Source organism: Syngnathoides biaculeatus, chromosome 14 (genome assembly GCF_019802595.1).
Source record: "Syngnathoides biaculeatus isolate LvHL_M chromosome 14, ASM1980259v1, whole genome shotgun sequence".
In the NCBI taxonomy this organism is placed as follows: Eukaryota; Metazoa; Chordata; class Actinopteri; order Syngnathiformes; family Syngnathidae; genus Syngnathoides; species Syngnathoides biaculeatus.
This window is the reverse complement of record NC_084653.1, coordinates 9,919,950-9,939,876: the sequence shown is the minus strand read 5'-3', so window position 1 is coordinate 9,939,876 and position 19,927 is coordinate 9,919,950. Positions and strand designations below refer to the sequence as shown.

Below are 19,927 nucleotides of genomic sequence, written 5' to 3'. Positions count from 1 at the left end.
TTGCATAATATAGAATATAAAAAATATTGCAACGAGTTAGTTTTTGCACCTAGAACCATTACACTTAACAGCATTGTAGTGGATGAAAAACAGCAATAAAGTTTGCCCCAAAATACAAGAGATGAGTACACATGACTGTACTCAATGTATTGTCACAAAGAAATCAATGTTAACCGGTGATTGCCAGACAAAGTGAAGTCTGCTGCCGCCACCTGTGGGTGGGAGGTGGGACATATACTCGTTACTCAAAATCTTAGTTGCAACTCAAAACTCTGTTACAGGTGGTGCATTCCTCTCAATATTGATGCACCTCAGCTGCTCAGCAGCTCACATGACTGTGGTATTTGTCCCTCATGTGTTCTAAACCAGCGAGTAGATCATTACGCAGATCGCCTGCTTTCCTCCTTAACTTTTGGCGGGTTCAGCTATATGGTCAACTCCCCGCCTGCACTCTTCCTCTCACCACCTGCTTCCCTTTGACAATGTCTGCCATTATTCACTCTCCCAACAATCTCCACCTCTTGAAAATAATCCATGAATCAAGTACCCGTACAATTTTCCTTGTACAGGATTTTCCAAACAGACTGAAATGACACAGGAGTATCTTTGTTACAACCACAACAGATCGTGATACCAAATTCCCATTTAATACTCTATATTGCTCCTAATTTCGTGCAAGTTGCACATGACACACTCGACCATTCACTGCGAAGACTGCAAACTAGTAAGACCAGATCTTGTTTTCCATGTGGGAAAATGAATGCCTTCAATAATACACACTACTTAATGTTTACCGTTTTAACACATACAAGCAGAAAATTCCTCGTCTCCTATTGTTGCGGTCCTGTATGTTTTCCTGAAAGCATTGATCATGAAGCTAAAAGGAATACCAGCGCTTCTGAGTTACTGAATCAGATTTTTGGACCTCCATAGTCACCATCTCGAGAAATCAAGCATGCTCTACATATTCACTATAGACACGCAAACTTGGAAGAGCACATACATCTCGTAATGACATACTGTAAATCAATAAATGCTTTTTCTGTTTTTGCTTCCTCACAAGATAACTGCACATTGTAAAATAATTTCATGCAGTCTGTATTACAAATATGTTTAGTAACTGAATTACCGTAATTTGTGGCCTATAAGCCATGACTTTTTTCACACGCTTGACACCCTGCGGTTCATGCGGTGATGCGGCTAATTTGTGCATTTTTTCTAACAGCTGCAAAGGGGCACTCAATTGAAAAGGTAACAGTGAGATCGGTGGAATATATGTGCCAAGGAAGTGACTTTTACAGGTCCGGCCCTGTTAGCGCTACGCTAGCATGTTACTGCCATGATTTTTACTGGTATGTTTTTTTTTTTTCAACCGGCCCTGGTAGCGTTAGCGTTAAACTCTCTGTGTACCGTCTTTCTTTGTAAATATCTCGTGTTTCAATGCGGGTTTCAATATGGGCACTTGTGGCTTTTACATAGCTGCGGGGTATGTATGTACCAAATGGTATTTCCTTTACAAATGTACTGGGTGAGGCTTACAACGGTGTGCTCTGTAGGCCAGGATTTACGGTAGGTGTTGGAATTACGTAAATCCTGGATATCTCAAAATAAATTATATTTTTAAAAAAAGTTAGGAAGAATACAAACACTATATAAAAATATTTCCTTTTTCTGTCATGGAAATAGCGGTGAATAAAAAGTCAATTAACCTAAAAGTGGTACATGTTGGATTTCAAGTTTTGTGTTTTTCTGTTAGGCAAGTTAGTCAAACAAAACATTTATTTGGTTTGCAATTAATGCAAAATGTAGGCACAATTTGAAAAAAATCATAACAGTGATGAGCTCCACAAGTGTGTTTTACGTTTCCTTTGGCTTTATTTTGATGCAACCTCGGAGGTGTACCAAATGTTCCCAAAAGTTACATTTTAAGTTCCGTATACAGATTTTAAATTGAACCAAGTCTGCCATAAATAATGATTTTTAGAGGGAAACAAACACTGAAAATGCTTCCTTCTAACTCATCCCCACTTAGTCGAGAATTGTTAGGGTTTAAAAAAAAACCACTAAATGATAATAATATTTGTTTCCCAATGGGTGGCATTTATTGTACTTGCATAGTTTCACTATTTATGATGCTATCTGTCCCTCGCAAATAGTGGGGTTCACTCTACATCCTATATTAATCTCAGTCACAGTACAGTACTCTCAAACAGTGTTTTACCACATTCTAATACTAAGTCTTTAAATGGTACCTTTAACTCAACAGTGTTAAATGTTCATGTCTTGTAACACAACACTAGCTACAATCCAAATCACTTTATTTTTCCAATACTCCTAAGTATAATACTCGCCTCTGTCTCCAGGAAGCGACGGAGGGCCCTCTTCTTCTTGATGTTCTTCCGGCGCACAGACACGGCCACACTAAGCACAATGATAACCACCATGAAGAGGCTGCCGATCACCCCTGCTGCAATCAAAGGGGTTCTGAGGACAGTTAAGTGGAGGGGAAGAGAAATAGGAAACATGTAAGTCATGAGAATGGAGATAAGATGGAGATAAGAAGTATTGGGGTGAAGAAGAGAGATTGAAAATACTATGTATGTAAAGGTAGTTGTGTCTATCATATGATATTGACTAGCTAAAGATATGGGCGAGCTGTAAAATATACTACAGTGAACAGAGCAGTATAAGATTACAAATCCTACAAAGTGTAGTTGGACTATGGAAAATACAACACTGGAAACAGTCAAACTGTTATTTTTTTTAGGAACAGCCAATAAAAGCCTTACTCGAAACTGCCCATCTGCTTGAATAAGCATGTGACACTCGTCATTTTATTTCTTGTTACAATAAAGACATTAATTTAGCCAAGACGTGTTCTCTTCAAAAATTAAAACTTCAATTACAGCACGTTACAAAACAGCTGTCAGGCCTTCAATCTTCCATGTGTGTGTTAATCAGTGATGGGAATAACTGCATTTAAATAAACAGCGTTACAAACGCTGGTTACTTTTTTAAGTAACGGTTAATCTAAGTAATAACTCCGACTGTCAGTATAACGCCGTTAACATTATGAACACCCGTTAATGCACGTTACTGAAGCTGCCCAATAAAAAACATAAAAGCTGTCATCCGACTTCACGCACACACAGGACTCAGGCGCAAGTCTGTGTCGTGTCGTGTGCAGGTGAGTGTTGCAGAGTGACAAGGAAGGGGAGGGTGAGATAATTGCCTAAGCAATGATGATTGGCTAATGTATAGTAAGATTACGTCTTCAGCCAATCAGAGAAACTAGGTGGGTGGGTGTTTATAGCGAGAGCTGGCGAGTTAGGCGGATTCATGCAGACTCCGGTGGGAAGACGGCATTTGCCAAATGGAGATTCAGACAGTACTTTAACCTCGTTGAGGTGTAAGGTAAAAATGTGCATGTCAAGTGTGGGGAAGCTGGTTTTTACACCAAAGAGGAACAGACTCTCTGACGTCTAGTTTGAGAAGCTGCTTCTCCTACGATACAACCACTGGTTTTAAGGGCAAAAATGTTGAGATGACTGGGTTGGGTGGGAGGATGTTTGGAGAAAGGAATCCATGCATTTTAAGAGTTGGATTTAACAAATCCATGAATATTTTCACTTCAAAGTAAACGTGAGTTGCAATAAATTCAAACCTCTTTGCAGGTACCATATTTTCCTCACTTTAAGGCGCACAGCATTATAAAGCACACCTCAATGAATAACCTATTTTAAAATGTTTTTCATATATAAGGCGCACCGCATTATAAGGCGCATAGAATACATGGTACAGTAGAGACTGGGTTTACGTTATGCATCCATTAGATGGAGCTGCGCTAAAGGCTCCATATGATCTATATATAAGGCGCACCAGATTATGAGGCACACTGTCGGGTTTTGAGAAAATTAAAGACTTTTAGGTTCCCCCTATAATGCGGAAAATACGGTACCTGTTTTTTCCTGTCCTGCTTTATGCATCTGGATTGTATGTGTGCGCGCAGGGGGGATGTAATGCACTGGTTACTTTTGCTGGTAACTAGTTACTTTTACAGTGGAGTAACTCAATTAGTAACTCAGTTAATTTTTGGATGAAGTAACTAGTAACTATAACTAATTACTTTTTCGAAAGTAGTGGTGTTAATGGGTCACATTCACAGTTTTAATTTACGAGTCATTTAATTCTTAGTTGAACCAAGGTAGGTGCATTCATGTCAGCAACGCTGCCAATGTCCATGTTTTATCAATTAAGCATTTTTTTTTCTTTTGAACTTTGTTCTCATGGCTTGGTTTGAGATTTTTTTTTCACCCCGTCTGTGTGTTACGAAGAAGTGAAGACTTCAAGATGCGCGCATTTCCTTTCCTTCTGTCTTGATTCACTGGGGAGTTCCACAGAGTGCTTTTGCTACCATGACAATCTATTCCCGGAGCTCATGCAGCTATCTGTTGTGATCATCTGTCCTGAGCTACATTGTGTATTTAATTGTGTAAATGTAGATTTTTGTAATGGTAATTACAGCTGGGGACACCACCTGTTATTTGTTTTCCAGATGTGGGAAAAAAGGAGATTTGGTAAGAGGGATCACTATTTGAGGAAATATGGTAAAAGCCTGACTGCCTCACAGTCAGAGGTTCTGGGTTTCAAGCTCAGCTCAGGCTTTTCTGTGTATAGTTAGCATCTATTTCTACATCTGCTTTCGTGCTCATCCTTGATGGGTGAAACATCTAGGGTGTAATACACCCAAAGTAGCCTGGGATAGGCTGCATTCTAACACTGAACAAGATGTGCAGTAGAAAATGGAAGGATGGTAAAAAGCACTTTACACGACTCATTAATGTATCCAAAAATCAACAGCACAAATAATCCTCTTCTGCCATAGACAAACATCACAACCTGAAACGTAAGAAATCAATCAGGACAGCTGCCTTGATTAAATACAATAATAGATAGAACCATGTTGGATGAGAATAGTCTATCTGAAGAGTGAATATTGAGTGACATCTTCATCAAATGTGCACAAAGTCCCTTCACTAAAGTATTGGCCTATTGTGATAATGAATGTCTAATGATCCGTTTAAAATCATGCTCAAAAGGCAATGCTGCCAACAGGCAGCAGATTTTCAAGATGTGTGACCCCCGATCTGCTGGGTGTGCTGGACATGTAATGTATCACCGCAACTACTATCCGAGATCTGATAAGAGCGGATACGCTTAGCAGGTCAGCTGAGTTACATTCTGCTTCCGCTCCTTCTTTATCCTGTTAGCCGTGTTTTGGTGTCGAGCAGGAAGGTGTAGATTCTGATCACTTCTATAAAGCTTCCCCAGGATGTGGACTTATCTACTTCATCAACTGCTCTCAGTGAAAAAAAAAAAAAAACCTGCCTATTCATTAGTGAGGAAACTGCCAAAAGTGTCGCCACATGCCTACTGAAACAACAGGAAGTAGAAACGGAAAGAAGGAATCAGACCCTCAAACTTTGTTGCTCTAACAACATCCACTCTTCTGTTTAGATTTTCTCCAAGATTTTGGAGTGTGAGAAAATGGTGCTCTTTTAATATAGAAGTGCAAGGTCAGCGGTCACTTATGTTGAGATGAAGAGCGATACTACAGGCTCGCCATCTTAGTTCTACCTTACACTTAAGATGGAAGCATGAAATGGTCCAAAATATGTTACTAAAATGATCAAGTGGACATAAAAAGTGTGTGCTCAAAAAGTTGACTCCTAACTGGAGCGTTCATTCACAGGGCGATCGTGAATTTAAATTGTTTTTCCTTGAACAGCCCCAATGCAACCATTTGCCCACATTTTGTTATATTCTATTTGAACTGGCTACTTAACGATATCAGACCCTCATTAATAAGTCTTAATATATGACCATTTAGAAACAGAGATTGTTGTAAATGTACAGGTTGTGTCTGTATTGTATGCACAGCAATACAGTGTACCCTGAACTCCGGGTTTTTAGTTTGAACAGTAAAGGAAAGACAATGTACCTGTCCATCCATCCAATACAGTCTTGAGGTCTTGGTCCAGTACACCTACAAAGACACAAAGTGGACAGGTAAAAGATGCAAAGTAACGTAATTCCTCAAAAACAATGCAAATTTTTTCCAAAAATATTTTCAAAAACTTAATAAAGTGCATTATATTTAGGCATGGATGAAAAATAAAAAAATACAATCACATTGTATAGTCGTATACAGGTACATAGAGTGGTTAAAAAAAGGTATACATATATATTTTGATATGTCTTATGTTACTGACTTATATATATTACGGTAATGTGCACACCCAACCTGAGCTCTCTTACCTCCTTGGCGGAGATTCGCATCTTACGATCGTTAAATAACCAGAATTGTTGCTACTGCACTAAAGATCAGAAACGGCTGTCTGTGAGTATGTTTTAATTTAAACTGAGACATAAAATGTCTACTAAAACGATTAGTAGTGCAGCCACTTTTAAAAGAAATGTGTCATCGCTGACGCGAGCAACCCGGAAGCAGCGTGGCAGTCAAAACAACGAGCGCTCAATGGCTTCAGGTCGTTATCAAAACAACGTAAGATCCAACTACGTAGTAAGGGCGTAATGAGTACCGCACACAACTGAAATAGTTGCTTTTTTAAAATAAATTTAAATGTGCCCATTACGCTCCTTTCTACCTAGTTTGAGTTCACGTTGTTTTGATAGCCACTAGACGCTGTAGAAAAGCTGCTACAGATTGTAGTTGAATGGAGGGCGAGAGGGTGCGTTGTTGAACCAAAACTCTTGGGATTCAAAACATATTTCCTCACAAATGCCATGAGAGGATGACATGCTGCGGAACCAAGATGGGATGTCCATGATGCTATGCACGAGGTACCGGAAGCGGACCAAGTCATCAATGATGAGTTTTACAGTGATGCACCAAAGGTAGCCACGATATGTATTTTTCGGATTGGAGATGAGTTAGATGCTTCTTTTAAAGTCTTGGCCAAGGATGTGTAATGTAGAGGATAAACTGGACGATGCACAAATGTTTTATCCACAAATATTTAAGGTTTAATTTAAACAGTGTTAAATAGTTTATTTATTTAAGACTATAAAGTAAGTAAGTAAGTAAGTTTCTTTCGGCTTGTCCCTTTCGGGGTCGCCACAGCGTGTCATCTCAGATGAACGCGCATATATGTTTGGCAAAATTTTTATGCCGGATGCCCTTCCTGACACAACCTGACAGGCCCCAGTGGGATATGAACCCACAACCCCTGGTTTACCAAACCAGTGCTCTAACCACTGAGCTACGGGGTCCCTTATTTAAGACTATAATATGTGCATCAACATCAACAGTATTAATAAAAATGTGCCATCATTGAGAATTTATTTTAGTTGGTTGAAGGATTCTGTTCTGACAATTACAGGGACCAGGACAAATGTGTCCTGTGGCCTGTCCCGAGATATATATTACCGCTACATCAGCACATGCACAATGATTATTATTAATGATTGTTGTGCAGACAGTTAGAAAAACAATACAAGTACAAACCTAACAAAATATAAATACAGATAATTCCTAATATTTTGAGCATATGGGTAGCAGCAAATTGGTAGTGTGCATTGTACATTGGTAGCAGGGTTTTCCAGATTTTTAGGTCAACTTTGGGAGTGCGCATTATCCTACAGAATGCATTATACTCGAGAAATTACGGTAGTCTGAAAATAGGAAGACTGCAGTGAGTAGCACCAAATAAAAATATTGTGAATAATAGTACGTCCCAATATATTTTGTTTCAGTTACTTTTGAGGTTACAATGTCTACACAAGCTGCTTGTATTTCATCTACGCTAGCCTGGCATCGCATTTCATGCTAGTTCGCGTCAACCATTCAGCCATAATATTTAAAGACACAAAATCCGCTACCACAATTCATCTCATGTTTGATAAATGACATTCTGTATATGTAATTGCGTGCTTCTCTCAGAATACAGAAAATGAACAGCGCCTCAATTTTGCATTGTCTGCCAGACACAATCCTGGTTGGGCCTGGTTAGTAGATCAGCCTCTGCATCTGTCTGCGCGAGCAATCCAGATAGTGTTTGATTTTGCACATGCAAACCTTAAGTTAATCAGGCCCTGCGTTGAAAATGGAATCTAGAGAAGGGTTCAAAATACAGGACATTGATTTAAATCCCGCTTTGTCACTCTGACTTTGTCTGATCCCACTAATTCCCCTGGCTTGTCTTCTTGAGAGGGTGAGCTGCTTATGAAGCTGTACCTGTGACAAAGTGTCAGCCTGGTGTTTTCCATTTACGACTACATTGTTATGCTCCAGTGAGCCGGGAGCTGTCACTCAGGAAAGGAGAAATAACACACTCGAATGACACACGCTCCCCATGGAGTAAAATACAAAATTTTGTCTCACCAACCAGTGTTGAATATTGCATGGAGAGATGACTGGCTAGTGAGTGATAGAGAGAGATGTTAAGGAGTCAGCTCCTTTCATACTTTCTTTATTCGATCTCATTTTCTCCACATCTCTGTTTATTGCGCTGGTCTTGAAAGATGTCATGATACAACTCAATATTAAAGGCACAGTATGAGAATAAGAAGAAAGTAGTCATTTTAGCAATAACCTAAACATCATCGAAAATGTTTAAATTATCAAACTCTTGACTGTAAATATTTTAAATTCAATCATGCTCACGTTTCAACAACAAAATTACATGACTCTTTCATCTACTCACCCTTGTGTGCAGTTGGCATGGCAAGGATGACACTCATTGTTGCTTTCAGCATACTTAAAGATAAAACTGTTTGCGCCTTGCAGCCCGTCGGGGCACTTTTCCACACAGTTAGGGCCATCCTTAAAATGGCTGCATTTCACACAATGCTCTGGGCCCTGGAGAAATGAACACAAAACATAGTTTAATAACTTATAGCGAAACATCAAAAGTCAATTCTCCTGAGGCCATGCAGAAAATAAAAATCTTATTCATGAAATCTAATCAATGTTACTTGGAAGCTAACTTTTATCCATACATATTCTATCCTGAAACTTTATAATTAAGGTGAGTTGCCGGACATCCCATCTTAATTTTGGACGACAGGTTTAGTACACTTTAGGCTGATCTCTAGCCAATGGTGGGCCCATGTAGACAAATACTATTAGTCATATTATGATTTAGTTTCCAATTAACATTACATTCATGTTTTTGTAATGTGGGGATGACCAACTGGTCCAGGTTGTGCCACCCACATCCTCCCAAATTCAGCTGGGATATACTCAGTTCACAAGAGACCCTGAACAGGATAGGAGGTAAAACTCAATGTAATACAACAGTAAATGTATGTATATCTGATTGTGTATGCTTCTGTGAGAAAATGTTAAAAAAAACAAAAAAGAAAAGAAAATGTACATGACTGTCAAGAAATAATCGAGTGCCTATAATAAAGTTTCTGATCCAAGAGACATATGTGTGAATTCATAGACATACTACACAGATTTTCATAAATATATGTGTATATATATATATATATATATATATTTATTTATTTTTTTTTTTTTTACAAAGAACAGAAACTCCATCAGTTTTTCAGTGTTCTGTTTCATACAAGCTGTAGCCTGGACCAAGAACATCCATGGTTCTATTTAGGAGATGAAAAATCTAAATAATATATTAAAAGATAGACAGACAGAGAAGCTGGGTTATGGATTAGATCAAATTGCTAGGTAGATGGATGGATGGACAGATGGATGGTGGATGGATGGACGGACAGCCGGATAGGCAACTAATGACCAAAACGGAAATGGAAAAAGACAAAAAAGGGACAATATTTTTATTGAAAATCAGTAAGAGCATGCAAGAGATGGAGGAGAATAAGTGTGTGTGCATGGAGGGGAAAAGCAAATGAGACGCATAAAGCAGCGTGAGAGGAGGAAGCTCCTAATAACCATTGCTCACAGCACTCACAATGACCATAACAATCTGCCGAGAAGAGGATTTATGGTACTAATATATTGAAGAGAGGAGGTAAGGAAAGAGATAAGTGTTCTTTCAGGTGATCAACAGGCCTGGAGAACATCTAATTGCCAAGTGCACACACACACACAAAACAAAGTAGTTATAGATGATGACTACATTGTATCTTTCCCAACCTCAAACTGTCGGTAACCGGCCACAAGACTAACTCTCTGCACGGTTGTATCTCATGCCATCCATCCATCCATCCATCCATCCATCCACTCATTTCTGTCATGATCCTGCCGCTCCAGCACGAGCTGTGCGGGTGCCTGCGCGGGTGCCCTGATTGGGGCGCACACCTGCGTCTCCTGCGGACTGATTAGTCTGTGTATTTATATCACCCCGATGACGATTGGGCCCCGCCAGTCCGTTGAGCTTCATGTCCCGTTCCAGCACTCTCGTATCCCTGATCGACAACCCGTTTGTACCGGCCTTCGCCTGTTCTCCGACCAACCTTGTAAGCCTGACTCCCTTGACACTTCTGCCTTTCTTGATCGTTCTCCTGTGTACCGACGCCTGCCTGCCCGCTCACCTGCTCTCTTCGCCCGACGTCCCAACTACCGCTGCTGCACCGGACTGCCTGCTCGATCCCCTACCTCTGCATATAATAAACATTTCTCCTTGAACTACCTTGCTTCGTCCGAGTCCTGCATTTGGGTCCTACTCTCGATCCGATGGGACGTGACAGAACGAACTGGTCAACACAGGACCCAGCAGGAAAGACCCGGCATCGCCGGGACCGACGCAAGGGAGACCGTCTGCCGGAGGACCAAGCCTGTCCGATCCAGGTAGGCTCCCTGATGTCCTCTGCTTCCGTGTCTTACGCTCTGCCAGCGAGGTATGAATACGTCCCGAACACGACCGTCCGGCTCCTCATATTCTTCTGGACTCTGACTTTTCGGAATATGAGGAGGACCGTGATTTGTATGACCGGCTGCCGGAGTACGACTCCGATTATTCTGATTATGAATCTGACTCTTGTTCACGTTGCCCTGGAAACGGATTCGCCACAGCGCCACGCCCACGTTGCTGTTTCAACGGATGCACTGCAAGCTCACGTGGCAGTGGGGACCGACCCGATGCCGCCTCACGTTGCTGTCCAGGAGGTGGCGACGTCTCCACAGCCACTTCTCGTCCATGCTCTGGAGTACGGTCGCTCCCCGTTCCTGCTCTGTCGGCGACCGGCCCCCGGTCGCTCCCCGTTCCTGCTCTGTCGGCGACCGGCATGCGGTCGCTCCCCGTTCCTACTCTGTCGGCGACGGGCACGCCCATACATTCCCGTCCAAGAGGTGGCGACGTTGACACTGACACTGCCTTCTCACGTTCCTGTCCAGGGGGAGGTGGCGACAGTTTCCCAGCCGCCTCACGCTCCCGTCCAGGAGGAGGTGGAGTTGGTGATGCTGCCTCCGCCTTCTCACGTTCCTGTCCAGGAGGAGGTGGCACTGGCGCCGCCTTCTCACGTTGTTGTCCAGGAGGTGGCGATGGCGATGGTGTCGCTGCCTTCTCACGTTCTTGTCCATGGGGAGCTGGGGAGTTCTTTGGAGCCACCCTGGAGCTGGAGAGACTTCGGGATGGCTGTGATGGTGGCGGTCATGGCTCTGGTCCTGCGCTCCATCATCCTCTTCGCTCCTGAGGGCGCCCAGCCAATTCAGGACCAGACCTCATTGGTGACCAATCCACGGCTGCCTCCTGACCAAGCCTCGGTGGTGACCAGTCCCTGGTCGTCTCGCAACCACGGCGTGGGAGGTTCTCGTCCAGAGCAGTTGCCTGCCTCGGCCTGGTTCCTGCTTCGTCGTTTGGTTCCTCACAGAGGTCGTCCGCCCGAATCGCTCCGTGGGGACGCTGGTGCTTTTGGATGGATGAACCTTGTAAGCCTGACTCCTTTGATACTTCTGCCTGATTTGATCGTTCCCCTGTGTACAACTCCTGCCTGCCCGCTCACCTGCTCTCTTTGCCCGACGTCCCAACTACCGCTGCTGCACCGGACTGCCTGCTCGATCCCCTACCTCTGCATATAATAAACGTTTCTCCTTGAACTACCTTGCTTCGTCCGAGTCCTGCATTTGGGTCCTACTCTCGATCCGATGGGACGTGACAATTTCCTTAACCATCGGCCATGTCACCGGGGCAGCAGCTTAATTTTAGTTAAAAGAGAAGTAGTTCAAAATCAGCTTTGATTGATACCTTCAAGGAAGAATACATTTACATTGAATACAGAATACATTGATGTAGCTATATGACATGAGCAAATATAGGAAACACCTCTTGATATGATGCAATTTGGCTTACATCACCCCTGTCAAGATTAGTAAGTTTCTTTCGGCTTGTCCCTTTCGGGGTCGCCACAGCGTGTCATCTCAGATGAACGCACATATGTTTGGCACAATTTTTACGCCGGATGCCCTTCCTGACGCAACCCTTCTCAGGATTAAGATGTGCTTATGTTCTTATACAGATACTGTAAAAATAAGATTTTTGGTACTTTAATGTGATTAAATACAGAAAACTAAGTTTACTCAAAAAGTCCTGCTCATTAATATGAAAATGTACCTTGATATTATTGTAGAGAAACAGATTGTGGACTGATTGCTGGAGAGCCCAATTGGCCAACCGACCAAGCAAGGCAAGGGGCTCAAACTAGTTTTTGTCATGGGCCACATAATGTAGTAGTTATAATTTACTTCATAGGTCCGTTATGAATCATTTGAAAAGATTTTAGTTAGAATTATTAAGTTGACATGACTTCTCTTCATGTGCTACATTAGCATAAACGCTCTCATATTGACATCTTTCAAAGAGGAATTAATATTCAGTGATTAGCAAAGTAGAGGACCGATTCAAATATGTATAATTAGGTTTATGAGTAGTATCAAGGTGAAAGAATAACAAACGGGTGGGTGTGGGGGTATCTTGTGTTTCAGGAAACAAACCTTATTGCTCTTGCTCTAGACAGTTATTGCATAATGTGTCCACGACACAGCCTGCTGTGCTCACAGATCTCCCCAGCCTCACTACACAGGGCATTAGGCCAATCAAATCACTTTGTGTAAACTCTAATGTAATTGCTAAGGCTCTGCAAACCATAACACAATCGCTGTAATCCATTTGGTCGCCTGGGCTGCACATGCGGTTGTTACACAAGGGTGCAACAAGTTAACATGAGACATTCCCATCATATACTGCATGACAGAACATATAGAGAGTGGGAGGGAGAAAAAGCCCAGCTAAAGCTGGTTTGTTTTCTGAAATATGGGGCCCAAATGAGTCAATCATATATGTTTTTCAAAAAGGTACATTGAATTAAAGCGTGAACAACACAATGTTGATTTTTCTTGATTGATAAGAAAGCGCTGTGGTGGACTGGTGACTAGTCCAGGGTATACTGTGCCTCTCAGCAAAAGAAAGCTGGGACCAGCTCCAATTCATGCAAAACCCAAATGATGCATCCTAAATGGATTGCTTCACGGTAGTGCAACTACATGAGCATCTAACTCACAATCCTGAGGACTGGGGTTCAAATCCCGGCCCCCCCGTGTGTGGAGTTTGCATGTTCTCCCTGTGCCTGTGTGGGTTTTCTCCGGGCACCCCTGTTTCCTCCCACATCCCAAAAACATGCATTAATCGGAGACTCTAAATTGCCTATGAATGTGAATGGTTGTTTGGTCCTTTGTGGCCGAAGATTGGCTTGCAACCAGTTTAGGATGTACCCCGCCTCCTGCTCAAAGATAGTTGAGATAGGCATTGGCACTACCGCAACCCTTGTTCGGATAAGCATCTCAGAAAATGGAGCTAACATCTCAAATTTTCTAAAATAAAATCAGACAAGTCATTTTAAAACCTTATTCTCAGCCTTACTCAAAATGTACCATTTCTGACTTTTATTTTATGTATTTCATCTATGTATTGATTTATTTATTTATTTTGTCATCATGATAACATGCCATTGAGAAACAATTTCTCCCAATTGGTTCAGCAGTTGTATTTTTCACTGAGAGACATAAAGCCTGAGCACTGTTTTGTGCCAGACAAGTGATGGTACCAAATATTGAGTCCTTGGAAACAGAGAGGAGAGAAAGAGAGAGACAGGGGAAAAAAAAAAAATCTTTGATTTTTGGTTAAGAGAACATTACAATAAAATTGGCAACCTTCATGATAGCAAAAAAGAGCAATGCTCTGCAAATTGTAGTTAGGTAACCTTGTGCCTTGACCCCTCCCCAGTCACACTTGTCAATCAAACAGCAAGATAAGGCTTTCAAGGTCTTCATTTCAGCATGTGTGGTGTGCAGGAGAGCCAGATGGAAACTACTTTTATTTTTCCTTTCCAAGCTCTCAAATACAGGCAAGTGTTACCAAATATATAACAGACTTAAAAGAAAAAGTGGTTTAAAGAATAAGACAAGGACAAACAGGGAGGAGAATAAAAAAAAGCAGTCTAAAAAAGAGGGGAATAAAAAAACAGGCTAAAATATAAAATTTGTATTGAGGCATCAAGGGCTAAATTCAAAGGAATTTTGAGGTTTAATGTATAACTATGTATACTTATTTTTTTTCCCTCTGTAGAGAAGATGTTCTCTTGCTAAGAAAAAAAAAATCCCTGCCAATATTCACAGGACTTTGAACTAAACATTAACTTTCAGGTTTGCCTCTTGATTTCTGACTCAAGTATCATACTTACAGGACCGTGACAGGTCAAAGAGTCGCTGTCACTTCGTTCACATTGGGAATCGCACTCCGCACACACAGACCCGTTGGCAAACTCCCGAATCTCCCTGAGAGAAACGTTGGACAGGAAAGACATGGGCTAATATATACAGAGTACAACAATTGTGTAAGACTAAAATATTTTCACTTTATAATTATTACATTTAAAATAGATTTGTTCAGTGATGTTCATTTGCAAATATAGGTGGTAAAACCAGCAATTACAGGGTTCAAATCATAATTAAAATGACAATACTCAGTGGAATCTGCATTTGAATCTTTATTTATTATTTTTGGATTACACAATGGAAAAGTATTTAAAAAAATAATCAAGAACTGTGAATAATAAGATCATTATCACTGAATAGATTATGGTCATTTTTCCATTCCACTATTATTGACATCATGAATTTGCATTCTTGTTATGACAGTATGTTAGGTTGATAATGAGCAATAGCACATTGCAGCGAGTTAAAAAAAAAAAATCTGCTTTTACTCATACTATCAGTGAGGGTTAACAGAATTGAAAGGCACACTATCTGCAAAGGGTGTAACTTTCAAAATTCAAGTCACAGCCCCCCTTTTAATAATGGAGCAGATAGGTCATTAAATGTGACCACGGTTAAACTGACTGAGCGATCTGCCTTTGTATCCACAGAAAATGGAGAAGGAGTCTTGGGTACCTCTCTTTTGGTCAGGGAAAGGGAAACCGTGTTTCAGCGCTCCAATAGATTAAATGTCCTTGTGGGATCTAAATCAAATTAGTATTTATAATGCTTCATCTACTTCATAGAGTCTTGTAAGAGCCAGGGGAGATTGGCCTTTGTGAGTGAGCTGGGTGAAATAATAAAAGGATGCCAAAGAGCTGGTGCACAGCACTGGGATACTCTGGACTTCAAGAGTACTGCATAAATTACTAGTTTTTCCCCCTTTATATTCAATGGTAAACAAACACAGCAAATGGGAATCACATTTTGAATCTGCTTTAATATAATCTTTAACAGTTCAGGTCATTTGAATAAAACGGACGGGTGAAGTAATTTTGACATCCACTGTGACTACTCCCAGCCCTAAATGGCTGCCACTTCCCCATGCTTTTGCATTGCATTGTTGGAGATGACAGACATTTTAGACAAAAATACAGATACCCCAAGCACAGAGTTCTGAGCTTTCCACTGTTCATACTGTTAGGAACGCAAAATAACCTGAGCTCAAATTGAATAGCCATAATAAACTAACAGCACTATATGAGCAATCTTGTGTGGAGGTTAAAGTGTGAGGGATTGTTTGTGGCTTTGACGACGTTTTGGACAGGTAGGCACGGCGTGGCCCCGTGCGCAAGCAGTGACTGTGACACGCAGTGACACGCCTAGCCCCCCCGCCCTGAGAACATCCTCGGTCCTCCTCCTCTTCATCCTCCTCATGAGTACAACTACCAGCAAGTTGTCACTTTAACATGATCCCTCAAACAGTGAGTTATTGAGTTGAATTATTCTGGAAGTTATTAGTTGAACTCACCAGGGGGAGCAGCTTTGCTGGGTGTGAGGTGGAGAACATCAAGCTAAATGTTCAAAGTCAAGAGACCCCCTAAAGACTCTCTTCAGGGCTGCCTCTTCAAAGTGACTTACCTTTACACTTTAAATTGTTCTTTTGAACCACCAGAGTTATTAACTATTAATTACCATCCTGAGTGGCCTAACAATATTGCTGGACTTAAAAGCTATGACAACGAGCCTGTGGTGTTTTAAATGAAACCTAACTCATGACTGACAAGCTATGACATAAATTGGTTTCATGCAAAAAACATTTAAAATACAGTTACACAAACACTTCTGGTTATTGCTTAAAGTCATTTTCATTATTTTTATGCAACGTTTTGAATGTAGTGCTTGTATTAAATCCTATTCAATTCCAGTTACCATTAAATGGGTACAATTACCTTTCAGCCTGGGTTCAAAAGCTACAAATGATTTGACTTTTTATAGTACTTCGGTGGCTATGTCAATGCAATATTTTCAATACATTTTTGTTAACCAACACATTACAGACAGGGTAGCTGAGCTCAAATTTCACAGTATCAATAATTAAGGAAAATAATCTAACTACATTTCCCCCCTAATATTGTTTCATTAAGATGTATTGTTTTTTTTTTTCAAAAACAAAAATGTACTTAACATTTATTTTAGGATTTTTGTTTGAAATTTATTTTTGGATCAGTTTCCCATGTGCATTTGCCTCACACTGCTATTATGCCTTTTTTTAATGCCTTTTACAAAAAAATACAGTGACGCGTACTTTTATCAGTTATTTACTGTCTGCTTTTGGTTTCATATGGAGATAAAAAAAAAAGTGCTGGAGCAATTTTTTATTGAGTTGTTTACTTTTGAGACATACATCAGCAACTGTGACGGGCTTTCCACAGTTGAACACCATGACATTATTTTGCCTAAGCAGTTAACCACATTTGTATTTCTATATTATATTTTTATTCTTTATCACATTTGGGCTTATAACATGGAGCATAATAAGCCGATACTTATGGATCATCTACGCTCTCTTTTTCTCCCATCATGTGACCTTGTAATTCCATACGTTACAATTACAAATTTCATTTTAACATCTTGTGATAGTATTGCAAAAGCAATTAATTGTTCAGGCCTAATATCACAACTTTTTACAGCATGTATGTGCATTGTCATGCTTCACTTACCCTTCATACAAGTTGCAGCTTTCAACACAAATTTGTCCTCTGCTGAAGTCCCTGCACGAGAGACATTGGTCTGGGCCAGGTCCCCAACATCCAGAGTCAGAACATAATGGGTCACACACCATATGCTCCTTGTCTGCCCGAGACACATAATACATAACCTTGAAAAAAACTAATAAATAAAAATGTGCATTTCTAGCACACTCGCAGAGTGGCTACACATTGATGAAACCACCTGAATAGAAAGTGGATGGATTTCTGAAAAGAGAGATACAAGGTCAGGATTATCATATGATGTTGATACATGAAAGTGCACAGTAGATTTTAAACCATGGATTTTACTGAAAATGTCAACAGTAATTGCACTGTGAGCACTGGGGGGAAAAAAGCCTCATAGATCCAATTATTCAGAATGCCTACGAATATGAATTTTTTAGTGATACACAAATTATTATTCTTCTATATTAATTGAATGACACTTTGCCCTCAGTTTAATATTACTACATCCAATCCAGAACAAAACATCTTGACATTTCAAAAGATATTCATTTTAATGTATATGTGAGAGTGAGGGAGTGGAAAAGTAATGCTGCACTGTGTTGTTCATCAGAATGGGCTGTGCTGCTTTTTCGAGAACCGCTGAGTAAACAATGACAGAGGGCTTGAGGGACCAGCAATGTTTCTTCAGATGGTGCACAGTCCGTTTGTTTGAATAGAAAATCAGAAGAGAACCTCATAATTTAAGTTCCTGACAGCTTTAAGTAAATTGCTAAACGGCATTTCAATCCAAAACAGCCTTCTTGAAAATCATGCCTTTTATATAGGTTTCCATTAAATGACAATAGCCGCTGCTTTTAAGAAAGCACATCCTGACAACAGATTAAAGTGTCACTTGCACACAAAAACATTGTCGAACGCTTGGAAAAGCATGAAAAGCTCCAATAAAATCTCCAATGATGGCACCTTGGATGAGATTTGTTTGTGAAAGAAAATGTGGCGCCAATCGTCTCTCAAAAAATGGGATGCATATCCGTTTCACATTTAGACAATACTACATCTTGCCCTTCATTTTCCGTGTTGTGGTGAATTTTTTTCTTTTATATACAGTACATACATTCAGGTATCAGTTGTGTTTCTTTTTGTCATCTCTGAAGCAACCTGATGTCAGACCACAGAAACACTGGATGTGAATTTCATCTATCTCCCATTCTCCAACTTAATTAGACTCCAATCAGTGGCGTAACACTGGTATAGATGTTGGATGGATGGCTGGATGGATGGATAGATGGATGAGGGGCTTTTTGTAATTGTAGTGAAACTTGTTGACATAAATTGGCTAAATATAACCAATTGGACTCCAGGCCTTTCTTTCCAAGTCCTACCTACAAAGGGCTGAAGATAAATGTGCAAAACTGAAATAAATGAGGATGAAAGCTGTAATCTTTGTCTTCAGAAATACACAAACTCCCTTTGTTGGGAATGCTGACAATGAAATTCTCAAAGAAGAGGTTAGATGTATCTTTTAACAAGCGCTTAGGGGATCAAAACATTTCACTGCTTTTTTTTGACACAGCTGGTAAACAGAAGCTGATGGGTCTCAAGTTAACAGGGTACTTTCTGTGTAACATGGCTGGCAGCAGAACACTCCAGAGGTGACGAAAGAAAGGGAAATTTTGAAGAACATAAAAAGAAACTTTTACAAAATTCAGTAATTTTAGATTTTGGGGAATTAAAAACTGCTCCAAAGTACAGGAGTGGTGAGCACATCAGCCTCACATTTCTGAGGTTCTGGGTTCAAACCCGGGGTCTTGTCTTCCTGTGTGGCAGGAGCAGTGTATAATGGCTTTTTGTTTTGCAATTCAATGATTGTAGTAGGTTAATATGATACAGCCTCACATTTCTGAGGTTCTGGGTTCAATCCCGGGGTCTTGCCTTCCTGTGTGGCAGGAGCAGTGTATAATGGCTGTTTGTTGTGCAATTCAATGATTGTAGTAGGTTAATATGATATCTATTTTTAATTTAAACTATGACCCCACAACAACTAAGACTTTCGTCTAATAATGGTTTTATGACACAAAGTCACATCATTAACTCAAATTGACTTTAATGATCAAGAACCTTTTCTCAGGAAGTGAGAAAATTTCATTCACCAAGACAGTTGGAGAAAGACAAATTGAAACAGAATATTCTATTGAACAAGTTCTGTCTGCCAACATGGGAATCAAATTGTGTCACAAAGCAGTCCACAGCCATGTACCATGTTTGACATTGATTCACATTTGTTTTCCCATGGATTGGTTATGAACTTACAGCACGCCTGTGGGTTTCGGTTATTGCGGGTCAGAGCTTTCTGGTTGGCAGCACGGAACAGTCGGGTCCAGTTGACTGTGTTGTAGTAACACAGCTGGCTGTTCTCTGCAATGTGCACATTCCCCGCACTGATCTCACGGAGTGACTGAAGTTGAAGTGATAAGATGCCATGCTGCTTTAACACCAGCAGGGAGATTCCGCTGAC

At 40.6% G+C, this 19,927-nt stretch overlaps 1 protein-coding gene across 5 annotated transcripts in view; it reads right to left on the bottom strand.

Moving 5' to 3' along the window:
- LOC133511849 (receptor tyrosine-protein kinase erbB-4-like) overlaps window positions 1-19,927 on the bottom strand; it is a 286,982-nt gene that overhangs the window by 48,875 nt on the left and 218,180 nt on the right. For all 5 annotated transcript variants that reach the window (XM_061840835.1, XM_061840837.1, XM_061840839.1 and 2 more), the window contains 6 exons: window positions 19,723-19,922; window positions 17,416-17,548; window positions 14,680-14,773; window positions 8,727-8,881; window positions 6,002-6,046; window positions 2,352-2,484 (listed from right to left, as the gene is read on the bottom strand). In XM_061840835.1, the coding sequence (XP_061696819.1) occupies window positions 2,352-2,484; window positions 6,002-6,046; window positions 8,727-8,881; window positions 14,680-14,773; window positions 17,416-17,548; window positions 19,723-19,922 (760 nt within the window). The remainder of the gene's footprint in view (window positions 1-2,351; window positions 2,485-6,001; window positions 6,047-8,726; window positions 8,882-14,679; window positions 14,774-17,415; window positions 17,549-19,722; window positions 19,923-19,927) is intronic.